The 26881-nt window shown below is 41.6% G+C and overlaps 1 protein-coding gene across 1 annotated transcript; it reads right to left on the bottom strand.

Annotated features, from left to right (window-relative positions):
- Positions 1-586: 586 nt before the first annotated feature.
- LOC111964734 (uncharacterized) lies at positions 587-25157 on the bottom strand. Its single transcript, XM_023988562.2, has 9 exons — positions 24939-25157; positions 18490-18555; positions 17689-17943; positions 11441-11499; positions 9912-10010; positions 9421-9583; positions 8208-8281; positions 2438-2542; positions 587-2154 (listed from the first exon to the last, which is right to left on the bottom strand). The coding sequence occupies exons 2-9, from the start codon at positions 18518-18520 to the stop codon at positions 1900-1902; spliced, it is 1041 nt and encodes a 346-aa protein (XP_023844330.1). The 5' UTR covers positions 18521-18555; positions 24939-25157; the 3' UTR covers positions 587-1899.
- Positions 25158-26881: the final 1724 nt, after the last annotated feature.

The following is a 26881-nucleotide window of genomic DNA, read 5'->3' as shown; positions in this document are numbered from 1 at the left end:
GTTGGGGGGGTGTCTAGTGTCGGTGGCGGCTCTGGTGCGGGACGAGTTACACGCTCATCCCGCAGATCCGCCAGCATCGGGGGCGGCTCTGGTGCGGGACGGAGAACCCGCTTGGCTCTCGGATCCACCATATTTGGTGGTGGCTCTGGTGCGGGCCGATTTACTATCTCAGGAGGTTCCGGACCGTGGACCATCTCAGGAGGTTCCGGACCGTGGACCATCTCAGGGGGTTCCGGACCGTGGACCGTCTCAGGAGGTTCTGGACCGTGGACCGTCTCAGGAGGTTCCGGACCGTGGACCGTCTCAGGAGGTCCGGACCGTGGACCGTCGTTGGAAGTTCCGGACTGTGGACCGTCGTTGGAGTTCTGGACCGTGGACCGTCGTTGGAGGTTCTGAGACGTGGACCGTCGTTGGAGGTTCTGGACCGTGGACCGTCGTTGGACGTTCTGGACTGTGAAACGTCGCCGGAGCTCTGGACTGGGAACGTCGCCGAAGCTCTGGACTGGGAACTGTCGCCGGAACTCTGGACTGTGAACTGGTCGCGAAGCTCTGGGACTGGGACTGTCGCCGAAGCTCTGGACTGGGAACTGTCGCCGGAAGCTCTGGACTGGGAACTGTCGCCGGAAGCTCTGGACTGTGGAGGCGCACTGGAGGCCTGATGCGTGGGACTGGTACAGGTGGCACCGGGCTGATGACACGCACCTCAGGGCGAGTGCGGGGAGGAGGCACAGGACGTACTGGACTGTGGAGGCGCACTGGAGGCCTGATGCGTGGGACCGGTACAGGTGGCACCGGGCTGATGACACGCACCTCAGGGCGAGTGCGAGGAGGAGGCACAGGACGTACTGGACTGTGGAGGCGCACTGGAGGTCTAGAGCGTAGAGCTGGCACAACCCGTCATGGCTGGATGCTTATTTTCGCACGGTAAGTGCGGGGATCTGGCACCGAGCGCACCGGGCTGTGAATGCGCACTGGAGACACAGTGCGTATCATCACATAACTTGGTGCCTGAACGGTCACACGATCCTTAAAACGAGTGCGGGGAGTTGGCTCTGGTCTGAAACCTGGCTCCGCCAACCACCTCGTGTGCCCCCTCCCAATTTTTTTGGGGGGGGGTGCCTCTCATGCTTGCGTCATGATTGCGAACCCCGGAGTCGTCGTTGATCCTCCTGGGCACGCTGCTTGGTCCTTTGGTGATGGGATATTCCATCACGATGTTCGTAGTAATGATCGGACCAAGGCGCAGCGTACGTTGAGTTCCACATAATTTTAATGAAAGTGAAACTTAAGCAAATACAAAAACAAAATAAAGAACAAACAAACCGTGATGACAATGCAGTGCTAAACAGGCAACTACACAGAAACAATATCCCATAACCCACAGGTGGAAAAAATGCTTCTTAAGTATGATCCCCAATTCGAGACAACGATAACCAGCTGCCTCTAATTGGGAATCATACCAAAAACCCCAACATAGAAAAAACAACCTGGAACCCCACATAGAAAATATAAACTAGACTAACCCCCCTAGTCACGCCCTGACCTACTCTACCATAGAAAATAAAGGCGTTCTATGGTCAGGACGTGACAAGCCCTCATATACAGTATCTCAATACATCTCATATACAAGCAAACAAACAAACAAACAAAAACAGAGTAGGCTAGACCTACAACCAGTATAGTATTCATGTGGAATTGAAACCAGGTTTTGCTGTGCTAACTACTATCGCTGTATATTATTCAAGCAATGGCTCAGTAGGTCGACACATCAGGGTTGTGTTCATTAAGTCACACAACAGGCAACGTTTTTAAACCATTTTGCAACGGACAAGTCAAGGTATTTCCTCCCTCGTTCAATACATTTCTTTCCCGCTTGGTACCTACTAAACACGACCCAGTTTAAACCAGAGAACCAATGCTGAGCAGACAAACCAGCAGAGCAGCAGTGACCAATGCTAAAGGGAAGTGCGGACCCCTAGCGGCAGAAGAAGGAACGTTCAGAGTACCATCCAGCTTGAGGCAGGAGGTCATGGAGGTGTTGCAGCACTCTTGGTGGCATGTATCTGTTGTGGTTGTACACCAGGTGTTTCTTGTGCAGTTGGCATTGCAGCCTCCCATCCAGATCGTTGTTGAACCAGTTGTCATCTTTTTCAGCTGAAAAGAGAAACGTGGATTGAGAATGCATGGAGTTTGATGAGTTTAAGAATGTACGAGATTGGCGAAAGGAAATTCTCTCTTGTCTGAGTGATGTTGTTGAGATCATAACAGATAATCATTCTTGTCGTGGCCAAATGTATTTTCCTTCTTTCGTTATGAAATACTTAAAGTGTACATTTGTATCCTACAGCATTTACAGTTCAATGAAGGATGTCTAGTTTGTCTACTATGGGTATAGAATGATGAATAGGATAGGGTGGGGGTGCACTTTTAAGCCTACCTCACAGTAGGGCTGGTTGAGGGGACAAGGCATTGGGTCTTTGGTTATCCAAGTCTTGTAACAGTTCTGCTCTGTGCACATAAACATCTGACACTTCTTAAGTTTCTGCAAATAGATGGATGATGTTAATAAAGACTGTTAAATTCACTGACATTGAGTCATTTGCACACACACACACACACACTAGGGATGGACAATTACCGTATAATCGTGTAACTGACGATTATGGATGAAGACAGTCATGAAAATAAAATAACCTTTATAACCGTTTAAAAAAACAACGTATTCACACCCCTTGACTTTTTGCACATTTTGTTGTGTTACAAAGTGGGATAAAAATGTACGTAATTGTCATTTTTTGTCAACGATCTACACAAAATACTTGAAAAATTTGAACAAGACCAAAACATTTACAAAAAATAAAACACGAATGTACAGTATCTTGATAAGATAAGTATTCAACCCCCATAACATGATGCAGCCACCACTTTGCTTGAAAATATGGAGAGTGGTACTCAGTAATGTGTTGTATTGAATTTGCCCCAAACATAACACTTTGTATTGAGGACACTAACGTATTCATTTAGTGCCTTGTTGCAAACAAGATGCATGTTTTGGAATATTTTTACAGGCTTCCTTCTTTTCACTCTGTCAATATTAGGTAAATATTGTGGAGTAACTACAATTAAACTCATGGTGAAATCCCTGAACGGTTTCATTCCTCTCCGGCAACTGAGTTCAGAAGGATGCCTATATCTTTGTAGTGACTGAGTGTATTGATACACCATAATTAATAACTTCACCATGCTCTTAGGGCTATTCAATGCCAGATTCTTTTTTWAAATCTATTTACAAACAGGTGATCTTCTTTGCGAAACATAGGAAAACCTCCCTGGTATTTGTGGTTGAATCTGTGTTTGAAAATCACTGATTGATTAAGGAACCTTACAGATAATTGTACAGTCTTGGCCAAAAGTTTTGAGAATGACACAAATATAAATTTTCACAAAGTCTGCTGCCTTAGTTTGAATGATGCCAATTTGCGTATACTCCAGAATGTTACGAAGAGTGATCAGATGAATTGCAATTAATTGCAAAGTCCTTCTTTGCCATGCAAATAAACTGAATCCCCCCAAAACATTTCCACTGCATTTCAGCCCTGCCACAAAAGGACCAGCTGACATCATGTCAGTGATTCTCTCGTTAACACAGGTATGAGTGTTGATGAGGACAAGGCTGGAGATCCCTCTGTCATGCTGATTGAGTTCRAATAACAGACTGGAAGCTTCAAAAGGAGGGTGGTGCTTGGAATCAATGTTCTTCTTCTGTCAGACATGGTTACCTGCAAGGAAACACGTGCGGTCATTATTGTTTTGCACAAAAAGGGCTTCACAGGCAAGGATATTGCTGCCAGTATGATTGCACCTAAATCAACCATTTATTGGATCATCAAGAACTTCAAGGAGAGCGGTTCAATTGTTGTGAAGAAGGCTTCAGGGCGCCCAAGAAAGTCCAGCAAGCGCCAGGACCATCTCCTAAAGTTGATTCAGCTGCGGGATCGGGGCACCACCAGTACAGAGCTTGCTCAGGAATGGCAGCAGGCAGGTGTGAGTGCATCTGCACGCACAGTGAGGTGAGGACTTTTGGAGGATGGCCTGGTGTCAAGAAGGGCAGCAGAGAAGCCACTTCTCTCCAGGAAAAACATCAGGGACAGACTGATATTCTGAAAAAGGTACAGGGATTGGACTGCTGAGGACTGGGGTAAAGTCATTTTCTCTGATGAATCCCCTTTCCGATTGTTTGGGGCATCCGGAAAAAAAGCTTGTCCAGAGAAGACAAGGTGAGCGCTACCATCAGTCCTGTGTCCTGCCAACAGTAAAGCATCCTGAGACTATTCATGTGTGGGGTTGCTTCTCAGCCAAGGGAGTGGGCTCACTCACAATTTTGCCTAAGAACACAGCCATGAATAAAGAATGGTACCAACACATCCTCCGAGAGCAACTTCTCTCAACCATCCAGGAACAGTTTGTTGACGAACAATGCCTTTTCCAGCATGATGGAGCACCTTGCCATAAGGTAAAAGTGATAACTAAGTGGCTCTGGGAACAAAACATCGATATTTTGGGTCCATGGCCAGGAAACTCCCCAGACCTTAATCCCATTGAGAACTTGTGGTCAATCCTCAAGAGGCAGGTGGACAAACAAAACCCCACAAATTCTGACAAACTCCAAGCATTGATTATGCAAGAATGGGCTGCCATCAGTCAGGATGTGGCCCGGAAGTTAATTGACAACATGCCAGGGCGGATTGCAGAGGTCTTGAAAAAGAGGGGTCAACACTGCAAATATTGACTCTTTTCATCATCTTCATGTTGTCACGTTCATCGTCCTCCTCATCTGAGGATGAGTAGTAAGAAGGATCGGAGGACCAATGCGCAGCGTGGTATGTATTCATTTTAATTAGAATACGTGAACAAGAACCAAAACAAAAAAACAACAAACAAACGACGACGAAACAGTCCCGTAACGTGATCACAAGTACACATAAAACAGGAACAATCACCCACAACCCACAATGACAAACAGGCTACCTAAATGTGTTTTTTCAAGTCAAACAGTTTGTGACAGTTTGACTATGATTGGTGTAAAACAATTCTAATTCATTATTAAATGAAACCATCACTACCTTAACCAGAATTTATTTAAAAATGCATTGGTTTGTTATGAAAAAGAATGCTATTAAACATTTGCATTTAAAGTATAACTTTTGAATGTATATAAACAAAATGCATATACATTTAACCATTCAAAACAAATACAACCCGAACAACATAATAATAGAATATTGCACCATATCAAAAAATAAATAAATAACAATGTGCAAAACTGCAGCATCCGACTTCAAACATTAAACTGGTCCCTCTTTTCTCTCTCTTCTTTATTGCCATGTTATAACCAGCAGCACACAGCAATGCTGACCATATTTTGCTTTTGAGAGATTTGCATTCAGAAATGCAAGCTGCCTCACTTTCGAGGGGCTGATGCGGTTTCTTCTTTCAGTAATTATTTGTACCGTTTTCGAGAAGACCCTCTCAGAGGGAACGGATGTGGCTACTATGCAGAGTCTCCCTGTCATGACTTTAGTAAGCCGTGGGTAGACAGAGGCCTTGTTCTTCCAGCAGCTCATAGGATCTGCAGATCTTTGAAGGACGGGCTCCTTTATGGCACCAGCTGAGGGATTCCTTCGTGCTGCATCCCCAGTTGCTCTCTCATCAAACAGCATCCAAACAGCAGACGTTTGTGGCACCACTAGTGGTGCTTCTGCTCCATCTGCTCCCTCTTATTCCTGTTGCCCTGGTACCTGAGCCAGCTGACTGCTGGGGCTGTCCCTCCCTGCTGCTGAAGTTATTCTATGAAGAGCCTCATCAATTACTCTGGCATCAGTGAAGGCTAACTTCTTAAACCTGGGGTCAAGTGCAGCGGTTTCTGAAAGCACGTGATTATATTCCATTCTGTGGAACTTTCTGTCCATTGATGAACATAGGGTGTCAATCAACTCTGTCACATGTCCTGTGGTTACATTTGCTTCTCTCTGGCGGCTGGCTGTGATTCGCTGCAGACCCTTACACAGGAGTATCATTTTTGCGGCTGTCAAATAGCTGATAAGAGAGAACAGTAACTTATTAGTTCAGGTTCATGTTTTGTCTACTGATACTACATTCTCCTCTACTGCCCACATACATATATAGTACTGGATTAAATAATGATGTAGTAATAACTGCCTACTGTACCTCTCTCCACTGATCTCCACAGTGAACTGCTCAAAGGGTTCCAGGACTCTGCACACCTCCTCCACCACCTCCCATTCCTCTTGGGTCAGAGCATCAACAGGTGCATTGACAATGGCCAGGGTAGAGATGATGGCATCCTTTGACTCAAGAAACCGCTTCAACATATAAAATGTTGAATTCCACCTTGTAGTGCAGTCTTGTTTAGGCCTCAGCTCAGGCATCCCCATCTGGCGTTGTGTAGACTTTAGTTTTTCAGCACCTATTGTGCTCTCGTAGAAGTATTCCAAGGCTGCTTTCACTTTGTCCACAGTGGGCTTCATCACCTCCAGAGCATCTCTAACAATCAGGTTGATTGTGTGGGCAAGACATGGATGAGGGTTCCATTTAAAAATGCTCATGGCTTTGGTTATGTTAGCTGCATTGTTGCTAACACAACAGACCACTTTTCCATCTACTTGCCATTCTCTGGACACTCTCAACAGTTCGTCTGCCAAGTTCTCTGAGGTGTGTCTGTCGCTGAACTCAAAGTAGTCCAGAAGACAGCTAGACATAAAAAAATCTTCAATGAAGTAACATGTAACCGACATGTAAGAAGTGGTTATCCTTGATGTCCAGCAGTCAGTGGTAAGGCAAACTGCAGTCGCTTTTTGGACTCTTTCCCGCGCTGAAGCCTGTGTGCTCTCGTACAGTTGTGGAATAAGTGAATTTGAAAGGGTTTTCCTGCTTGGAATTGCGTACATTGGATTTAGACTATTGCTATAATTTCTAAAACCTCTGTCCTCCACGATCGAAAATGGCTGGAAATCGGTGGCAATCATTTTAGCCAATGCAATATCAATTTGGCCTTGTTTTGTTACAGACATAGACTTTGGGCGTAAACTGGTCCATAGAAGACTGCTTTGCTGTGGGTCGCGGAGTAGGCCTACTTGACTGAGTGGATATATCTCCACGTGTGGAGGTGCTGGCTCCACCACTATCACTAGCAGGCCCGCTAGTTTCTTGAAGCTCCGCTACAGCTAGCTTCACAGTTCGCATATGCCGGTGTAGCTTGTGCGTAGAACCGGCTTTATATGAGATTTTGTTTTGGCAAATTCTACACTGTGCTTTAACATTGTCTACATTATTAAAATGCATCCAAATGCTACTGTGCTTCCGACTCATTTTCCAGCTGTTGTTTTCACAGTTTTCCTCTCTCTCAACGGCTTTGGTTCCTTGGTTTACACTGCGTGTCTGATTGACAGGAACAACAGGTGAGGCTGTTAGTCTGAGCAGATAGTCAGAACGAATGTGTGTGCGCTTGAGCATTTAGGCCTATATCATTTATTTTCTTTTTTTGTTCTTAGAATTAGTTAATTCTATTCATTTAAATCTTTTCATTATTCATATCTTAATTTTTGTTATATTTTTATAAATAGATTCGGCTCTTCTGATATGCGAGCCGGCTCCCAACGTTCTCCTACAAGAGCCGGTTCTTAGAGCCGACGACAAACAGATAGCTCACTGAAGACGGGACTACCGGGCATTCATGCAGTTGAGCCCTTTTCCGCACTAACATCAACTCAGTGATTAAACAGTGTTGCTCCTTGCTGAAACAAGCAAGGTGTCTTTGGTTGTCTAGACAACTCCCCCTCCCTGCAACAGCAGCACGGGAGCGGAGAAAATGTGTCTTTAAGACTATTATAATGGTGACCGCTGTCACTTGCCTGAACAATAATGTTATCCAAAATTCCATGACACACAGACCACAACACACACAGCACACACACACACACACACACACACACACACACACACACACCACACCACACACACAACACACACACACACAACACACAACCACACACCACACACACACACACACACACCAACACACAACACACACGATTGCCCGTTTAATGTGTTATAAATGTACCCTAACATATTGGGAAATTTACTGTTGTAGGCCTACATCAAGTTGCTGCCCAAAAGCTAGTTCTTACATCGGTTGGTTCAGCAGTTGTAGTGGTGGCTGCTGCTGTTGTTGTGGTGGTGGTCATCATCATCACTGTAGTCACTGGAGGAACAAATAAAATAAGTATCTTTGAGATGACTCATGTCTCAATCTTGCACTGTATATAGTGCATTGTACTTTCATGCTCATATAATGCAATTCAGATTTAATCAAAATAATTAGCACGTTTTACAGATGTGTTGAAATGAAAGGAATAGTGATAGATGCTATGCATTGTCAGAAAACAATAGTTCAACAGACCAGCAGATATAGCTCAGCCCCATACAGTAACAGTCTCCAATTGATGTGGTGGTGATACACGTATGCATGGATCCCTCACAGTAAAAGACAGGGTTTTTACAGGCTCACAATTCTAACACTAAGGACACCATAGTACGGTTTGACTTTTGACTTTATTGAATCTTGCACACAGTTTACAAGGAAACTGAAGAATTGCAGAATAGCATAGAAAACAATCATAATGCAGGGCACTTAGATATCCCCCCAAAATGTATGGAGGGGGCTAGTCTCCCGGGTGGCGCAGTGGTCTAGGGCACTGCATCGCAGTGCTAGCTGCGCCACAGAGTCTCTCTGGGTTCGCGCCCAGGCTGGGCTGGGTTCGCGCCCAGGCTCTGTTGCGCAGCGGCCGCAACCGGGAGATCCGTGGGGCGACGCACAATTGGCATAGCGTCGTCCGGGTTAGGGAGGGTTTGGCCGGTAGGGAGGGTTTGCGGTAGGGATATCCTTGTCTCAGTATGTATAAAAAAAAAAAAAAAAAAAAAAGAATGTAATAAAATGTATGCACTCTACTGTAAGTCGCTCTGGATAAGAGCGTCTGCTCTTGGCCGTTAGGGATATTAGGGATATCCTTGTCTCAGTATGTAAAAAATGTATAAATTAAAACTGTATGCACTCTACTGTAAGTCGCTCTGGATAAGAGCGTCTGCTAAATGACTAAAATGTAAATGTAAAATGTAGTCCCTTAGGTATTTTTTGTGTTTAATAGACAGGATGGCTAGAGAAGAAAGTAAGGAGGAGAGAAGGTGCTTGAGCAGTGGGACAGATTTGAACCCATGCTCTCGGAGGTACACAGTGCATGTGATCCAGAGGCAGCGGTTTAAACCAGTGGACCACCGTAGGCCACAGGACATTGGTTTTCTTTATTGTAAATTTTTTGTGGGGGGAAACTAAAAACGGTTTACCTGTTGTAGTGTTTGTGCGAACAAAGGAGGCCAGGGTAGAGCTAAGACAGTCAGTGGAGTTGCAGCATCCCATCGAACAGTTGGTCTGAGTGTCGTTGACACAGGCATTACCGCAGGAGGAACTGCAGCCACCGGTGTAAGWCATGTCTTCCTGTCTCTTCAGCTGAGAAGGTATCACACACATTTTGTTAGCACACTCTTAAAAGCAAATACATTTAAATGTTTTGTTATTGTTCAACAAGGGAATAAAAGATGGAGTTAGAACCACATTCCGGTATAGTTGTTGCAAATGCAACTGACTTTAAAAGAAAAATGATGTGAAACTTTTAGTAGTAGGGCCAGGAAGATCGCATCGAAAATAGGTGTGACGTGAATTAATGACAGCAGATGCAATATGAACTACAGCATGCAAAAGTTGTATGAGAAATGTAAGTACATTTGTATTATTCAAATTCAAAAATTCTGCAATACACGCATAGCGTATACTGTACCTCACAGAAGGTGATGTTAGCGTCGCATGAAACAGAAGTCATATTCATGTACACATCGTAGCAGTCTGAGGAGTTACAGGAGAACTGGCGACAGGATATCTTTGAGAGAGAGAGCGAGAGAGAGAGACGATCAGATACTGAGCACCGCATCTATCTATGCTTTCTCTAAACAGTCAAACATTAATATCGGTCCGACTTTGAATGAAGTACTACTTAGAAAGCCTATACAGCATACATCAAGTCTGCACTACACAGAGCGACTGTACTTTTGTGTCATACTCCACAATAAAGGGTGCATAAAGGATGACTTAACCAACTTAGAGGGCATTACTAAATGTGACATAACTGGCTAATTCCCTCAAAAACTGTGCTTTATAAAAGGTGACATCGTGCATGCTAATTGATGTGAAATTGCTTGTCTTGAGGAAAGCTCCCAGATAAGGCATTAAAAGGGATGGTAAAGCAGACTACATGTTGTCAGAACCCGGTTTGAGAAACAGTTACTAATAGTCGGCAGAACCCAGATGATGAGGCAGACACAGCAGTACTAGAGACGGTGGTTTAATAAAGGAAAAATCTTCAGGCAAAAATAWAAATCCACAACGTCAAAAGTAATGCCAAGAGAAAAAATGAAAAACAGCAGGAGGAAAAACAAACCTCAAAAGACTAATCAAAAATAAACAAGAACAAAACCAGAGAACCTCTGGAAAATCCAACTAGAGAAATATATGTTCACAGCATGGCTGGGTGCTAACATACAAACACAGAGCAAAGAACTGAGGAACACAAAGGGATTAAATACCTACAAGGAAATGACACACAGGTGCAAATAATAATTAGAACAAGGGAAAAACAAAAGGTTCAAAAAAGGCGCAATGGGGGCATCTAGTGACCAAAACCTGAACAATCCTGGCCAAATCCTGACACATGTATCATGAAACGATCTCTCCCACCCGCCAAGTTACTTCATTCCTCGGTGCCAACATGCACAGACACAAACATGGGCCCAGTCACCATCCCCTCAACCCCCTCACTCACACCCACTCACACCCACCAACACACACGAACTGTGTTTATGTACACAGTGGTGGAACTGAAAAAAAAACTGTCTCTACTCACATAGTTTTTTTGGGTGAAAACAACCAGATATACCCAATAAACACTAAATGACTTAGCAAAAACAAAAAACACTTAAAATCATCAAAAATATGTACAAAATATAAAGAGCTCTTTGTTTAGACTGCCTTACGGTGCAAAAGAGGCGCATATCAGCAAATTCAGCTGAATTATTTTCTAAAACAATTTGCAATAATTCCAAGGACTATTTACTTAGTGGCCTCATGAATGATGTTGAGTAAAAAATCTGTAATGAAGGTTGCTATTAATGATACTGCAACATTCACAAAGGTGTCATGATTGGTTTCATAAAGGTGATATAGATGCATTATGCATACCCCCTTCAAATAAAGTGTTAACATAATATCATATCATATATTAAATCTACTAGACTACTAAACTACTAGACTCACCATGGTCATGCCACTGGTGCCCCATGAAGTGGTATTGTCCGTGCTTGTGGTTCCACTACCTGTGTTAGCAAGGACAACATGTAGTGTGAGACCAAAGTGGCAAAATAATATATCTACCGAATATCCTGAATGTGAATTCATAAAACAATCAGCATTATATATTACCCGCCATTGTATTCCCTGAGTTGTCAATGGTTACACCTCTTGAAGTGGAGGTCATGGCTGTTGTCATTGTACCTATACAGTGGCTTGCGAAAGTATTCACCCCCCTTGGCATTTTCCCTATTTTGTTGCCTTACAACCTGGAATTAAAATAGTTTTTTGGGGGTGTGTATCATTTGATTTACACAACATGCCACTTTGAAGATGGAAAATATTTTTTATTGTGAAACAAACAAGAAATAAGACAAAAAAACGGAACACTTGAGCGTGCATAACTATTCAACCCCTCCCCCCAAAGTCAATACTTTGTAGAGCCATCTTTTGCAGCAAATTCAGCTGCAAGTCTCTTGGGGTATGTCTCTATAAGCTTGGCACATCTAGCCACTGGGATTTTTGCCCATTCTTCAAGGCAAAACTGCTCCAGCTCCTTCAAGTTGGATGGGTTCCGTTGGTGTACAGCAATCTTTAAGTCATACCACAGATTCTCAAATGGATTGAGGTCTGGACTTTGACTAGGCCATTCCAAGACATTTAAATGTTTCCCTTTAATCCGCTCGAGTGTTGCTTTAGCAGTATGCTTAGGGTCATTGTCCTGCTGGAAGGTGAACCTGCGTCCCAGTCTGAAATCTCTGGAAGAATGAAACAGGTTTCACTCAAGAATTTCCCTGTATTTAGCGCCATCCATCATTCCTTCTATTCTGACCAGTTTCCCAGTCCCTGCCGAAGAAAAACATCCCCACAGCATGATGCTGCCACCACCATGCTTCACTGTGGGGATGGTGTTCTCAGGGTGATGGGAGGTGTTGGGTTTCCACCAGACATAGCGTTTTCCTTGATGGGCAAAAAGCAACATTTTAGTCTCATCTGACCAGAGTACCTTCTTCCGTATGTTTGAGGAGTCTCCCACATGCCTCTTGGCGAACACCAAACATGTTTGCCTACTTTAAGCAATGGCTTTTTTCTGGCCACTCTTTTGTAAAGCCCAGCTCTGTGGAGTGTATGGCTTAAAGTGGTTCCATATTCTTTTCATTTTTTAATAATGGATTTAATGGTGCTCTGTGGGATGTTCAAAGTTTCAGATATTTTTTTATAACCCAACCCTGATCTGTACTTCTCCACAACTTTGTCCCTGACCTGTTTGGAGAGCTCCTTGGTCTTCATGGTGCCACTTGCTTGGCGGTGCCCCTTGCTTAGTGGTGTTGCAGACTCTGGGGCCTTTCAGAACAGGTGTATATATACTGAGATCATGTGACACTTAGATTGCACACAGATGGATTTTATTTAACAAATTATGTGACTTCTGAAGGTAATTGGTTACACCAGATCTTATTTACGGGCTTCATAACAAAGGGGGTGAATACATATGCACACACAACTTTTCAGTTTTATTTAAAAAAAAATTTAAACAAGTAATTTTTTTTCATTTCACTTCACCAATTTGACATGAAATCCAAATAAAAATCAATTTAAATTACAGGTTGTAATGCAACAAAATCGGAAAAACGGCAAGGGGGATGAATACTTTTGCAAGGCACTGTATTGGATGAATTAGAGATAGAGGTAGCCGTATTAGCAGCATGTTGAACTGTGGTAGCTGCCAACATGGTTGCTGAGTCCGATTCCATTGTAGTACTCATAGAAGAAATGCCTGACAACCAGGGTTGGGGAGTAACGGATTACATGTAATCCGTTACGTTACCAACAAAAATATTGTAATCGGATTACAGATACTTTTGAAAAACGAGATGATTACTTCTAGGATTACTTTTAAATTCAGAAAGGACGTTTGCAAAAGAAAATATTTGACACTTCTTATCGACATTCAAATCAGCAATGACAAAAAAAGTTTGTTCCACCAGAGCAAGTCTGACCACAAGTCAGAGACCACTATGATGACACACCAAATGTGTTTGATTGATCGCGGGAAAATAGGTTTTTGTAGGCTACAGTCCAAGCTATGTCTTCCAATGGTGCGACTCCTGTCAGCATCCAAAGATTATCCAACTTGAATAAACGCTTGGAGGTAAGGATGACAGCAGTGGTGTAGTCTACGGTGATACAGATATCACTTATTATTGATATCTACATAGCGCATTGATGTGAATCACACTGCCCCTCTCTCATTTAGCTATTTGCGCCTTACGGATTGTGGTTGTTGTGCATGGCTGTTCACAAATCTAAATGTGTATTTGAACACAATAATGGTTGAATTCAAGAAGTTTAGGCTGCCTATCAATTATTGTTTTTGAAACCAGTGGACAGCCAGTGAAAAATGTGCTCTTGTAACAGCTGCATAGTGCCGATACCAGCCTATGGAATAAAAGTGGGGCTTTTATTGTTCAATCTAATTCATGCTGATATAAAAGGCCTAATGGACACATGCTCAAACTCGTACACTTTTGATAGACTTAATGTCACGCCCTGGCCTTAGTTATCTTTATTTTCTGTAATATTTTGGTTAGGTCAGGGTGTGACAGGGGGGATGTTTGTGTATTTGTCTCGTCTTGGGTGGTTGTATGGTATAGGGGGTTTTGGGTAGAGTGTATGGGTTTGTGTTGAGTGTAGGTGTCTAGGTATGTCTATGGTTGCCTGAATGGTTCTCAATCAGAGACAGCTGTCATTCATTGTCTCTGATTGGGAGCCATATTTAAGGCAGCCATAGGCATTGGGCTGTTGTGGGTAATTGTCTATGTGTAGTGTTTAGTGTCAGCACTATTTTGTTTGATATAGCTTCACGGTCGTCTGTTTGTTGTTTTTGTTCGTTTGTTCGTCTTCAAAATAAAAGAAGATGTCTTTCTATCACGCTGCGCCTTGGTCCTCTATTCAAAGTTACGATGATCGTGACACTTAAAGGGGCAATATGTAGTTGCTACATACATTTTTGGACTTATAAATTATATATATATAATATATACAGTATATATATATATATATACAGTTGAAGTTGGAAGTTTACATACATTTAGGTTGGAAATAAGTTAGTTAAAATTAGTTTCAACCATCCACAAATTTCTTGTTAACAAACTAGAGTTTTGGCAAGTCGGTTAGGACATCTACTTTGTGCATGACACAAGTAATTTGTCAAACAATTATTTACAGACAGATTATTTCACTTATAATCACTGTATCACAATTCCAGTGGTCAGAAGTTACATACACAAAGTTGACTGTGCCATTAAACAGCTTGGGAAATTCCAGAAAATGATGTCATGGCTTTAGAAGCTTTCTGATAGGCTAATTAAACATAATTTGAGTCAGTTGGAGGTGTACCTGTGGATGTATTTCAAGGCCTACCTTCAACTCAGTGCTCTTTGCTTGACATCATGGGAAAATCAAAAGAAATCAGCCAAGACCTCAGAAAAAAATCTGTCTCCGAGAGATGAACGTACTTTGGTGCGAAAAGTGCAAATCAATCCCAGAACAAAAGTTAAGGACCCTGTGAAGATGCTGGAGGAAACAGGTACAAAAGTATCTATATCCACAGTAAAACGAGTCCTATATCGACATAACCTGAAAGGCCGCTCAGCAAGGAAGAAGCCACTGCTCCAAAATTGCCATAAAAAAGCCAGACTACGGTTTGCAACTGCACATGGGGACAAAGAACATACTTTTGGAGAAATCTCCTCTGGTCTGATGAAAAAAGAATGTAACTGTTTGGCAAAATTGACGATTGCTATGTTTGGAGGAACAAGGGGGAGGCTTGCAAGCTGAAGTACACCATCCCAAATGTGAAGCACGGGGGTGGCAGCATCATGTTGTGGGGGTGCTTTGCTGCAGGAGGGACTGGTGCACTTCACAAAACAGATGGCATCATGAGGGAGGAAAACATCTCAAGACATCAGTCAGGAAGTTAAAGCTTGGTCGCAAATGGGTCTTCCAAATGGACAATGACCCCAAGCATGACTCAGTTACCTGACTCAGTTACACTGGCACTGTCAGGATGAATGGGCCAAAATTCACCCAACTTATTGTGGGAAGCTTGTGGAAGGCTACCCAAAATTTTGGACCCAAGTTAAACAATTTAAAGCCAATGCTATCAAGTACTAATTGAGTGTATGCAAACTTCTGACCCACTGGGAATGTGATGAAAGAAATAAAAGCTGAAATAAATAATTCTCACTACTATTATTCTGACATTTCACATTCTTAAAATAAAGTGGTGATCCTAACTGACCTAGGACAGGGAATTTTTACTAGGATTAAATGTCAGGAATTGGGAAAAAGTGAGTTTAAATGTATTTGGCTAAGGTGTATGTAAACTTCCGACTTTAACTGTATATATACAGTACCAGTCAAAAGTTTGGACACACCTACTCATTCCAGAGTTTATTTTTTCTTTCTACATTGTAAAATAATATTGAAGACATCAGAACTATGAAATAACACATATATAATATAGTAACCAAAAAAGTGTTAAACAAATCAAAATATATTTTATATTTGACATTCTTCAAAGGAGCCACCCTTTGCCTTGATGACATCTTCATGTGGTAGTCACCTGGAATGCTTTTCAATTAACAGGTGTGCCTTCTTAAAAGTTAATTTGTGGAATTTCTTTCCTTCTTAATGCATTTGAGCCAATCAGTTGTGTTGTGACAAGGTAGGGGTGGTATACAGAAGATAGCCCTATTTGGTAAATGTCCATATTATGGCAAGAACAGCTCAAATAAGCAAAAAGAAATGACAGTCCATCATTACTTTAAGAGACGAAGGTCAGTCAATGCGGAACATTTAAAGAACTTTGAAAGTTTCTTCAAGTGCAGTCGCAAAAACCATCAAGCGCGATGTTGAGACTGGCTCTCATGAGGACCACCACAGGAAAGGAAGACCCAGAGCTACCTCTGCTGCAGAGGATAAGTTCATTATCCGGCAAAGACAAATGGCAGAGGGAGTATATATACAGTGATAGATTGGGGATTGGACCCAGGTGTGTGTAATGATGACATGTAACGTGTGCACAGGGAGTCGGGAAGCAAGGGAGTGCATAATTTAATAAACAAAACAAGAAACACGAACATCGCACAGACAGGAAACTGAAACAGAAACAATGACGCCTGGGGAAGGAACCAAAGGGAGTGACATATATATGGCAGGTAATCAAGGAGGTGATGGAGTCCAGGTGATCCTGATGACGCGCAGGTGCACGTAATGATGGTGACAGGTGTGCGCCATAATGAGCAGCCTGGTGACCTAGAGGCCGGAGAGGGAGCAGACTTGACATGACAAGTCAAGTCCGGGGTTGATGAGTGAAGAGCGTTTGCCAGCAGTAGGTTCGGTAGCAGCTAGAAGGCCTGCGACGCCGAATTCCTGAGCTGGACAGGAGGGGGAGTCAAAGCGAAGGCTAGTTTGACAGCATGGCTACCACAGCATTCTGCAGCGATACGCCATCCCGTCAGGTTTGCTCTTAGTGGGACTATCATTTGTTTTTCAACAGGACAATGACCCAACACACCTCCAGGCTGTGTAAGGGCTATTTGACCAAGAAGGAGAATGATGGAGTGCTACATCAGATGAGCTGGATTCCACAATCACCTGACCTCAACCCGAATGAGATGGTTTGGGATAAGTTGGACCGCAGAGTGAAGGAAAAGCAGCCATCAAGTGCTCAGTATATGTGGGAACTACTTCAAGACTGTTGGAAAAGCATTCCATGTGAAGCTGGTTGAGAGAATGCCAAGAGTGTGCAAGGCTGTCATCAAGGCAAAGGGTGGCTACTTTGAAGAATCTGTTTAACAATTCTTTGGTTACTACATGATTCCATATGTGTTATTTCATAGTTTTGATGTCTTCACTATTATTCTACAATGTAGAAAATAGTAAAAATAAAGAAAAACCCTTAAATGAGTAGGTGTTCTAAAACTTTGGGGTCACTTAGAAATGTCCTTGTTTTTTAAAGACAAGCACAAACACAAGTCCTCAACTGGCAGCTTCATTAAATAGTACCCGCAAAACACCAGTCTCAACGTCAACAGTGAAGAGGCAACCCCGGGACGCTGGCCTTCTAGGCAGAGTTGCAAAGAAAAAGCCATACAATCTTGGACAGGTAACTAGTAACTATAATGGATTACATTTAGAAAGGAACCTACCCAACCCTGCAGACGTCATTGTAGTATTCGTAGAAGAAATGGCAGACGACATTGTAGCATTCGTAGAGGAAATGGCAGACGACATTGTAGTTTGAGCTGTGGTAGCTGTCATGATAGTTGCTGCAGAGTCAGTACTCATGCCTGGTGACATCACAGTTGATGTAGCATTGATCGTTGAATTGGAACTTGAGGTTGTGCTTTGTCCGGAAATAAATGACGATGGCTGCAGTCCCAGTAGTAAGAAGAGCAGGAGGCCTGTTCAGATAGGAGAGGCATACAGCTGTCATCATTTGGCAGGTCCTGTCTATTAAACATAACAAGCTCTTAACCATGCGTTGTCATATTCATGTAGGCAGTAAGCCTCTGTTTTGTTCGGCTAGATGAGTCATTCCCTTATGAAAAAAGATTGCATTCAGAGTGCAGGATAACTGCAGTACACTGCAGTATAACTCCAGTTAGAGTGCAGTATAACTGCAGTATGCTGAAAATACTGCGTCCAACAGTTTAACGTCAGTCATTTTGCAGTTTAACTGCAGTTGCAGGTACAGTCTAGAATCTTAAAGATACAATCTGGGATCAGAAAATCTGTCCATTTCAATTATTGATATTTACCCATAGTTTCTTGAACAGTACAACTTATATAACTTTGATTAATGTTATATAAGTTATATTCTTCAAGAATCAATGGGTAACTTATATAACTTTGATTAAAGTTATAGAAGTTATATTATTCAAGAATCAGTCAGTATGTGTCTATGCACATTTTTTTAGGCAATGGGCATATTTAGAAAGTAAACATACCTGTGCCTTTAAAAGAAGCAGTTGAGGCCATAGTCTTCTGGAGGGAGTAGGAGCCCTTAGTCCAGTCTAGAAAGGGAAAGAGAAGTCATGATGAGTTCATTTTGACCCAGTATAAGTTTTAACATGATATTCATTTTCTCCAGCTCCATACCAGTATCTACAGTACATACAGTATGTGACTATGGTGTTTTTGCACAAACGATAAGAAGAAAAGTTCAAGAAAATGACCCCCTATAATCTTAAAACAATATGAATAACGATTGTGTCCCTTTAACGATTAACACGGCTACAGTACGACTTAGGCACAGAAGATCTTACATTTAGAAGTAAACTGAGAAACAGTGAAATGTGACACCCTGAATATTGTGATATAAAGGTTCCTTATTGTCTTGTAGCATCGTGGTTACCTGACTATTGAATAATGCTACCTGGAGCATGTAGAGGACAAAAGTAATACCACAAACCACATAAGTAAAGACCCAAATCCATAGGTCTATTATGCCTTTTCCGTTGACACACAACCTAAGTCAGATTCAGTAGAGCAATCAGACTGTTTACACATGTCCATTCATTATGTCCCACCTGGACTTATCCTTTGATCTTATGCCATCATCTATCTGAGGGCTCATTTGCAAACAATTCCCTAATTGTTCTATGGGGGAAACTGATCTGATGATGGTTTGCAGTGGCCGCAGCGCCTGATTTGTAAGTTAAATTTGGTTAAGTGTAGGAAAGAGAGGTAGAAAAGAGAGTTAGGAATAGATAATAGATGTTGAACTGTCAAACAACCATCCACTCACAACCACATTGTGGCTGGTAAATTACAATATTAAGAAAATAATCATTGCCAAAATAATCAGACACATGCGTGTGTCATCAAAGGATATGGTTTTGTTCGGTACTGTCGGTTGGCAGCCGTTCAGCCATGAGCACAATTAAAATGTGTTTGTTCCTCGTGATGTCCCCGGGGCAATATATCTAAGCACGGCATGTTTTCATCCCTCCCTAGGAACCAACCACACAGTCTCCTTTGGGCTCACCACCATGGAGACTGAGGGTCAAACAGTGGCTAATAGTGTCACGTTGTATAAATGATTGGAGACAGGCGCAGGAATACGTAATAGGGGGTTTTAATACTCCACCCAAAAATACAACATGCCATGAAAGGCACGGGGACGAAGCCCAAAACAAACACGTATACGAAAACACAGGGATGTAACCCAAATAAAAGAGCGAGGTAAAACCTATAATAAATACACAGGACGAGACCGGCAATACACTACACGGGTCGAGACCTGTAATAACAAATGCACAACAATACACGATACGAGACCCGTAATAACAAGTGAACAATACACGCAGCAAGAAAGCCGAAATAACAAAGCACAGGTATCACAGACCAACGGACATGGGAACAATAACTGACAAGACATTGATGAACAGAGGGCACATATATACAATTACTAATCAATGGGAATTGGAATCATGTGTGCGTAATGAGATAGTTCAGTGACGACCTATAGGCCGGTGACGTAGACCTCCGGAACTGGTGCACGGAATGAGCAGCAGTACCGGGGGAATCCGTGACAAATAGCCCACTTTAAAAAAAGTAGGTCTAGTTATAGGTGTTTGTGTAAAGGAACATTTTTATATTGCTTAAAGTATATGAAATATAATATATTAAAATATAATATATATATATACAGTGCATTCGGAAAGTATTCAGACCCCTTAACTTTTTACACATTTTGTTACGTTACAGCCTTAATCTAAAATGTATGAAATAAAAAATACCTCATATTGACAGAGTGAAAACAGGATTTATTAACAATTAAATACAGAAATACCTTATTTACATAAGGATTCAGACTATTTTCTATGAGACTCGAAATTGAGCTCAGGTGCATCCTGTTTCCATTGATCATCCATGAGATGTTTCTACAACTTGACTGGAGTCCACCTGTGGTAAATTCAATTGTTTGGACATGATTTGGAAAGACACACATCCTTCTATATAAGGTCCCACAGTTGACAGTGCATGTCAGAGCAAAAACCAAGTCATGAGGTTGAAGGAATTGTCAATAGAGCTCCGAGACAGGATTGTGTCGAGGCACAGATCTGGGGAAGGGTACCAAAACATTTCTGCAGTGGCCTCCATCATTCTTAAATGGAAGAAGTTTGGAACCACCAAGACTTCCTAGAGCTGGCCGCCCGGCCAAACATGGAATCGGGGGAGAAGGGCCTTGGTCAGGGAGGTGACCAAGAACCTGATGGTCACTGACAGAGATCTAGAGTTCCTCTGTGAAGATGGGAGAATCTTTGAGAAGGACAACCATCTCTGCAGTACTCCACCAATAAGGCCTATATTGTAGAATTGCCAGACGGAAGCCACTCCTCAGTAAAAGGCACATGACAGCCCGCTTGGAGTTTGCCAAAAGCCACCTAAAGACTCTCAGACCATGAGAAACAAGATTCTCTAGTCTGATGTAACCAAGATTGAACTCTTAGCCTGAAAGCCAAGCGTCATGTCTGGAGGAAATCTGGCACCATCCCTACGGTGAAGCATGGTGGTAGCAGAATCATGCTGTGGGGATGTTTTTCAGTGGCAGGGACTGGGAGACTAGTCAGGATCGAGGGAAAGATTAATGGAGAAAAGTACAGAGAGATCCTTGATGAAAACCTGCTCCAGAGCTTTCCTGACCTCAGACTGGGGTGAAGGTTCACCTTCCAACAGGACAACCCTAAGCACACAGCCAAGACAACGCAGGAGTGGCTTCGGGACAAGTCTCTGAATTTCCTTGAGTGGCCCAGCCAGTGCCCGGACTTAAACCTAACCTACACACAGCTCAATTAAAATAACAAATTATGTAGTGAAGGTTTTAGATAAAACCACTGTCAAATGTTATATTAATTGTGACACAAGCATACTATAGATACGCAGTGCCTTCAGAAAGTATTCACACTGCTTTTTTTAAACAATTTGTTGTTTTACAAAGTAGGAATAAATGGATTTAATTGTAATTTTTGGTCAATGATCTATACTCTGTAATGTCAACGTGAAAGAAATTATAAAATTGGTTAAATAAAAAACATTAAAAAACACACTAATATACAGTATCTTGATTAGATAAGTATTCAACCCCATGAGTCAAAACATGTTAGAATCACCTTTGGCACATTTCAAGCTCTGTCAAGTTGGTTGTTGATCATTGCTAAACAGCTATGTTCATCTCTTGCCATAGATTTTCAATCCAATTGAAGACAAAACTGTAACTAGGCCACTCAGGAACTTTCTGCTGAAAGGTGAATTTGTTTCCCAGTATCTGTTGGAAAGCAGACTGGACCAGGTTTCCCTCTAGGATTTTGCCTGTGCTTAGCTCTATTCCATGTCTTTTTATCCTGAAAAACTCCCTTTTCCTTGCCGATGACAAGCATACCCATAACATGATGGGGCCACCACTATGCTTGATAATATGAAGAGTGGTACTCAGCAGAGGTGGGACCAAGTCACTATTATTTGAGTCACAAGCAAGTCTCAAATCAAGGGGTCCGAGTCGCAAGTGGAGTCCCAAGTAGAACGGCTCGAGTCTTGAGTCAAGTCCAACTTGTGCATTCTAAGAGCAAGTCAAGTCAAGTAGTCACAAGTTTTTTCAAGTCAAGTCTCAAGTCAAGTAAAACAAATCTATACATGCAATGACTTGTTCAACTACAAATATTAGCATATTTATTGAGTACAACAGGCAGCCCTTTTCATTATTTTGTCTACAACACATTTGAATTTTGTAATTGTAAAATAGGCACCTTGTAGCAGTCTTAAGGGTATGAAATCAGCAGAAGGCAAGGCAGGTTGACGTGCTCAAAGTGTAGATTTATTTACAGGTCCTAGTGATCCAATAGTGAAAGTGCCTTATCATACAAAATATACAATCAGAATAACTAAATATAGACAGGCAATAGCCCAAAAGACCATAGGACCATACAATTAACCAATTTGCAATTACAGCCCATAAACTGGGTTCTACGATGTAAAAGGCAATTTCCACATCCATTGTTACATAGGTACATTCGTGTTAATGAGACTTAATGATTATTTGATTACATATTCATCTAAACGTGTGAAAGCAACAGCAAACATTTAAAGTGCTCTCCACTGGGGGAGTTTGAAGAGCACAAGTGGAAAGACGCGCCTATGGTACATATTCTCTGCAGTAGACTAATAATACACTTTAACAACAAATTTCAAATACAAGCTTCATAAGTAAATGATCAATTTCAAGCAATTTTGACTTCCCGAAAGACCAGTTGTAACGGGTGTCTAGATCTTCCTCCTCGGACGAGGAGAGAAGGATCGGAGGACCAAAATGCAGCGGGTTGTGAATACATAATTAAGTTTATTAAAGTACTGACGAAAACCGAAAACACTTCAACAAACTACAAAATAAGAAAACAACATAGACAGACCTGAACATGGAACTTACATAAATGCACGAAGAACTCACGAACAGGAACGGACTACATCAAACGAACAAACAAACCGAAACAGTCCCGTGTGGTGCAACATACACAGACACAGAAGACAATCACCCACAAACAAACAGTGTGAACAGCCAACCTATATATGGTTCTCAATCAGAGGAAAACGTCAAACACCTGTCTCTGATTGAGAACCATATAAGGCTAATTACAAGTGACCTAAACATAGAAACACAAAACATAGAATGCCCACCCCAACTCACGCCCTGACCAACTAAACACATACAAAAATAACATAAAACAGGTCAGGAACGTGACACCAGTAGGAGAAAACTGAGGATGGATCAACAATATTGTAGTTACTCCACAATACTAACCTAATTGACAGAGGGAAAAGAAGGAAACTTGTAGAGAATAAAAATATTCCAAAACGTGAATACTGTTTGCAATAAGGCACTAAAGTAAAACTTAATGCCCAATTACTGGTGAGCGTGCAAAGTAAACTGTTAATATTCTTGATCACCAAACAATTTTTGCCCCTGCATATTTATTTATTATGGCAATCCTCTCTCCCTACAATTTGACGTTTGCGCTGCACCTGATCATATGGCTGTACATTAAATCAGCAATCTGTTCTCTAGCTCACCCGGCCTGTGTCAATTGACAGTTTGCTGGTCCAATCAGAAGGCAGAGTGTGCGTTTCACTAGCCAATCTGTTGCAGGTTTTTTTGCAAGGGAGATGCTGTGGCTACTGTCTCTGGCTGTGTGGACATTACAAAACCTGGCCAGATCATGTCAAGTCATCAGTCTCAAGTCAAAGTTGAATATCGAGTCTTAACAAACCTCCAGACAAGCTTCAATGCCATACAACACTCCTTCCGTGGCCTTCAACTGCTCTTAAAGCTCCAAGTCCAAGTCAAGCCTCAAGTTATTTCATTTTCTGTCAAGTCAAGCCTCAAGTGATCAAATGTGTGACTCAAATCAGACTCCAGTCCAAGTCATGTGACTCGAGTCCACAACTCTGCTACTTGGTGATGTGTTGGACTTGCCCCAATCACACGGCTTTGTATTCAATACATAAAATTAATTTCTTTGCCACATTTGTTGCAGTTTTACTTTAGTGCCTTATTACAAACAGGATGCATGTTTTGGAATATTTATGTTCTGTACAAACATCCTTCTTTTCACTCTGTCAATTAGGTTAGTATTGTGGAGCAACTACAATGTTGTTGATCCATCCTTGGTTTTCTCCTATCATAGCCATTAAAGTCTGTAACTGTTTTAAAGTCACCATGTTGAAATCCCTGCACGGTATCCTTCCTCTCCGGCAACTGAGTTAGGAAGGACGCCTATATCTTTGTAGTGACTGGTTGTATTGAGATTCACCATCCAAAGTGTAATTAAAACTTTCACCATGCTCAAAGGGATATTCCATGTCTGCTTTTTTTTACCCATCTTCCAATAGGTGCCCTTCTTTGCGAGGCATTGGAAATCCTTCCTGGTCTTTGTGGTTGAATCTGTGTTCGAAATTCACTGCTCGACAGAGTCCATCCAATTTACTTTGTGACTTGTTTTAAGCACATTTTTACTCCTGAACTTATTTAGGCTTGCCATAACAAAAGGGTTGAATACTTCATTTTTTATTAATTTGTAAAATTGTCAAAAAACATAATTCCACTTTAACATCATCGGGTGTTGCGTGTAGGCCAGGGACAAAAACATCTCAGTTTAATACTTTCAGAAGGCACTGTACTATGTGAAAATATGGAAGCATTCGATGCCTGTAACATAACCTTATATTTATTGCTGTGAAGTAAACCAAAGCAACATTATTCTATACACTATCAACTTTAAACAACCATGGCAACCCTCCTTGTTGAACTTAATCAGCCCGAGATAAGCAGGTAATGGAAACAAAATAACGCAAACAAATGTGTAACTAAATGTTTTCAGAAAAAACAACAACAAGCGCTTACCCGTGTGTAGCGTTGAGCAAAAGTCTGAGGATGAAACTGTCTGTATCAGCCGCCGATGATGTGTAGAGCCTCTCTCTCTCCGTCTCTCCGGTCTCCTTTTCTCCCAGTGTCACTACCCTCTGTTCTTCCTAGTGACAGCACAGGAGAGGCAACCTATTAAGTGGAAACTCTCACCTGCACACCCACTCAATTACTAGTCACAACTAGCAGAGAGGAGGAGACTACAGGCAGAGAGCTGGGTGGGTGGGTTAAAACTACCATACAAGGACCCAGAGATCAAATTAGGGTAAACTTCCAGCCCGCTAACTCAATCCACACCTATAATCTCAGGAACCAGGACCAAATCTTGAGTCCGCTGGCCAGTTGACAGATGGTCATGTGAGACTAATTAATACAATTATGTAATCAGACACATTTATGAAAAAATGTCAATGGAGCAAAGTGATACAACAGGTCATAGTCACATCATTAACATCTGCAACCCAAAACAATCTGATAAATATTATACATCTCCTCTCTTTATTTACCTATCCCCTCATTTTCCTTTTCTTTTCCAAACAAAATGGTCCTACAGTCTCCTACAACTTTGCTGCCTCATAGGTTTCTTGTGAGATAATTCCCATACTGGTGAGGTGATTTGGGAAAATTCTGGTTTCTGTTCAACACAATGTGAAATCCCCCCCCCCCCCCCCACTCCCTCTGTCAGGAATAAACCCCTTTGACAACAATTACCTCTTTGTGGCATTGTGGCTCTTGGAATGTGGAATACCTAACCTGGGCACCACACAAAGGCACCTGGGCCACTCAGGTGACAAAAAATCCCTCCTTCTAATAAACCTGAACGTTTTATGAGAAGAACCCCTAAAAGAAAAGACACACACAGGCTGGTATAGCTTTTAGTTCTCTTGTGGAATTGACACACTACAACCAAATATAATTCTTTGCGTACACACTACAACCAAATATCATTCTTTGCGTACACACTACAGACCAAATATCATTCTTTGCACAAATCCATTCCATGTTAGTTTTCATGGTCAAAGCGTATAGTTGGCACTCACGAAAGTGTCTATCGTAGTGAAATTGTAAGAATATTAAAATATTAAGTTACCTACTGTATTTGTATTTCAAATACATTATTTCATATTAGTTTAAACTTATTCTGTAATTGAAAAACGTTAAGAAAAATCCCCCCACCAACCTACCGAAACTACAAGGACATGTGATATAAACATACTTACAATTGATTCATCACACCCCGATGTGGTTGTTTTCTTTACATTTGTTATATGTTTTTTATATGTTTCCTTCACATTGTCTATATGTTTGTTTTTACTATGTTTCCTTCACATTGTTATATGTTTGTTTAATGTTTCCTTTACATAGTGTTATATATGTTTCCTTCACATCTTGTTATATGTGTTGTTATATGTTTCCTTTAATTTGTTATATGTTGTTTATATGTTTTCCTTATACATTGTTATATGTTCGTTATATATTTCTTTACATTGTTATATGAGTTCTGTTATATGATGTTTCCTTTACATTTGTTATATTTGTTATATATGTTTCCTTTACATTTGTTATATATGTTTCCTTCACATTTGTTATGTTTGTTATATATGTGTCACGTCCTGACCAGAGTTCTTATGTGTTGTGCTTGTTTTAGTGTTGGTCAGGACGTGAGCTGGGTGGGCATTCTATATTGTGTGTCTAGTTTGTCTGTTTCTGTGTTCAGCCTAATATGGTTCTCAATCAGAGGCAGCTGTCAATCGTTGTCTCTGATTGAGAATCATATATAGGTGGCTTGTTTTGTGTTGGGGATTTGTGGCTGGTTGTTTTCTGTGTCAGTGTTTGTGCCACACGGGACTGTGACGGTTAGTACGTTTGTTGTTTTGTATTTTGTCTAGTTTTCATGTTATTAAATCATGGAAACTTACCAC

Source organism: Salvelinus sp. IW2-2015, linkage group LG6.1 (assembly GCF_002910315.2).
Source record: "Salvelinus sp. IW2-2015 linkage group LG6.1, ASM291031v2, whole genome shotgun sequence".
Classification (NCBI taxonomy): Eukaryota; Metazoa; Chordata; class Actinopteri; order Salmoniformes; family Salmonidae; genus Salvelinus; species Salvelinus sp. IW2-2015.
The sequence above is the reverse complement of the archived record's forward strand: the minus strand, read 5'-3'. Positions and strand labels throughout refer to the sequence as shown.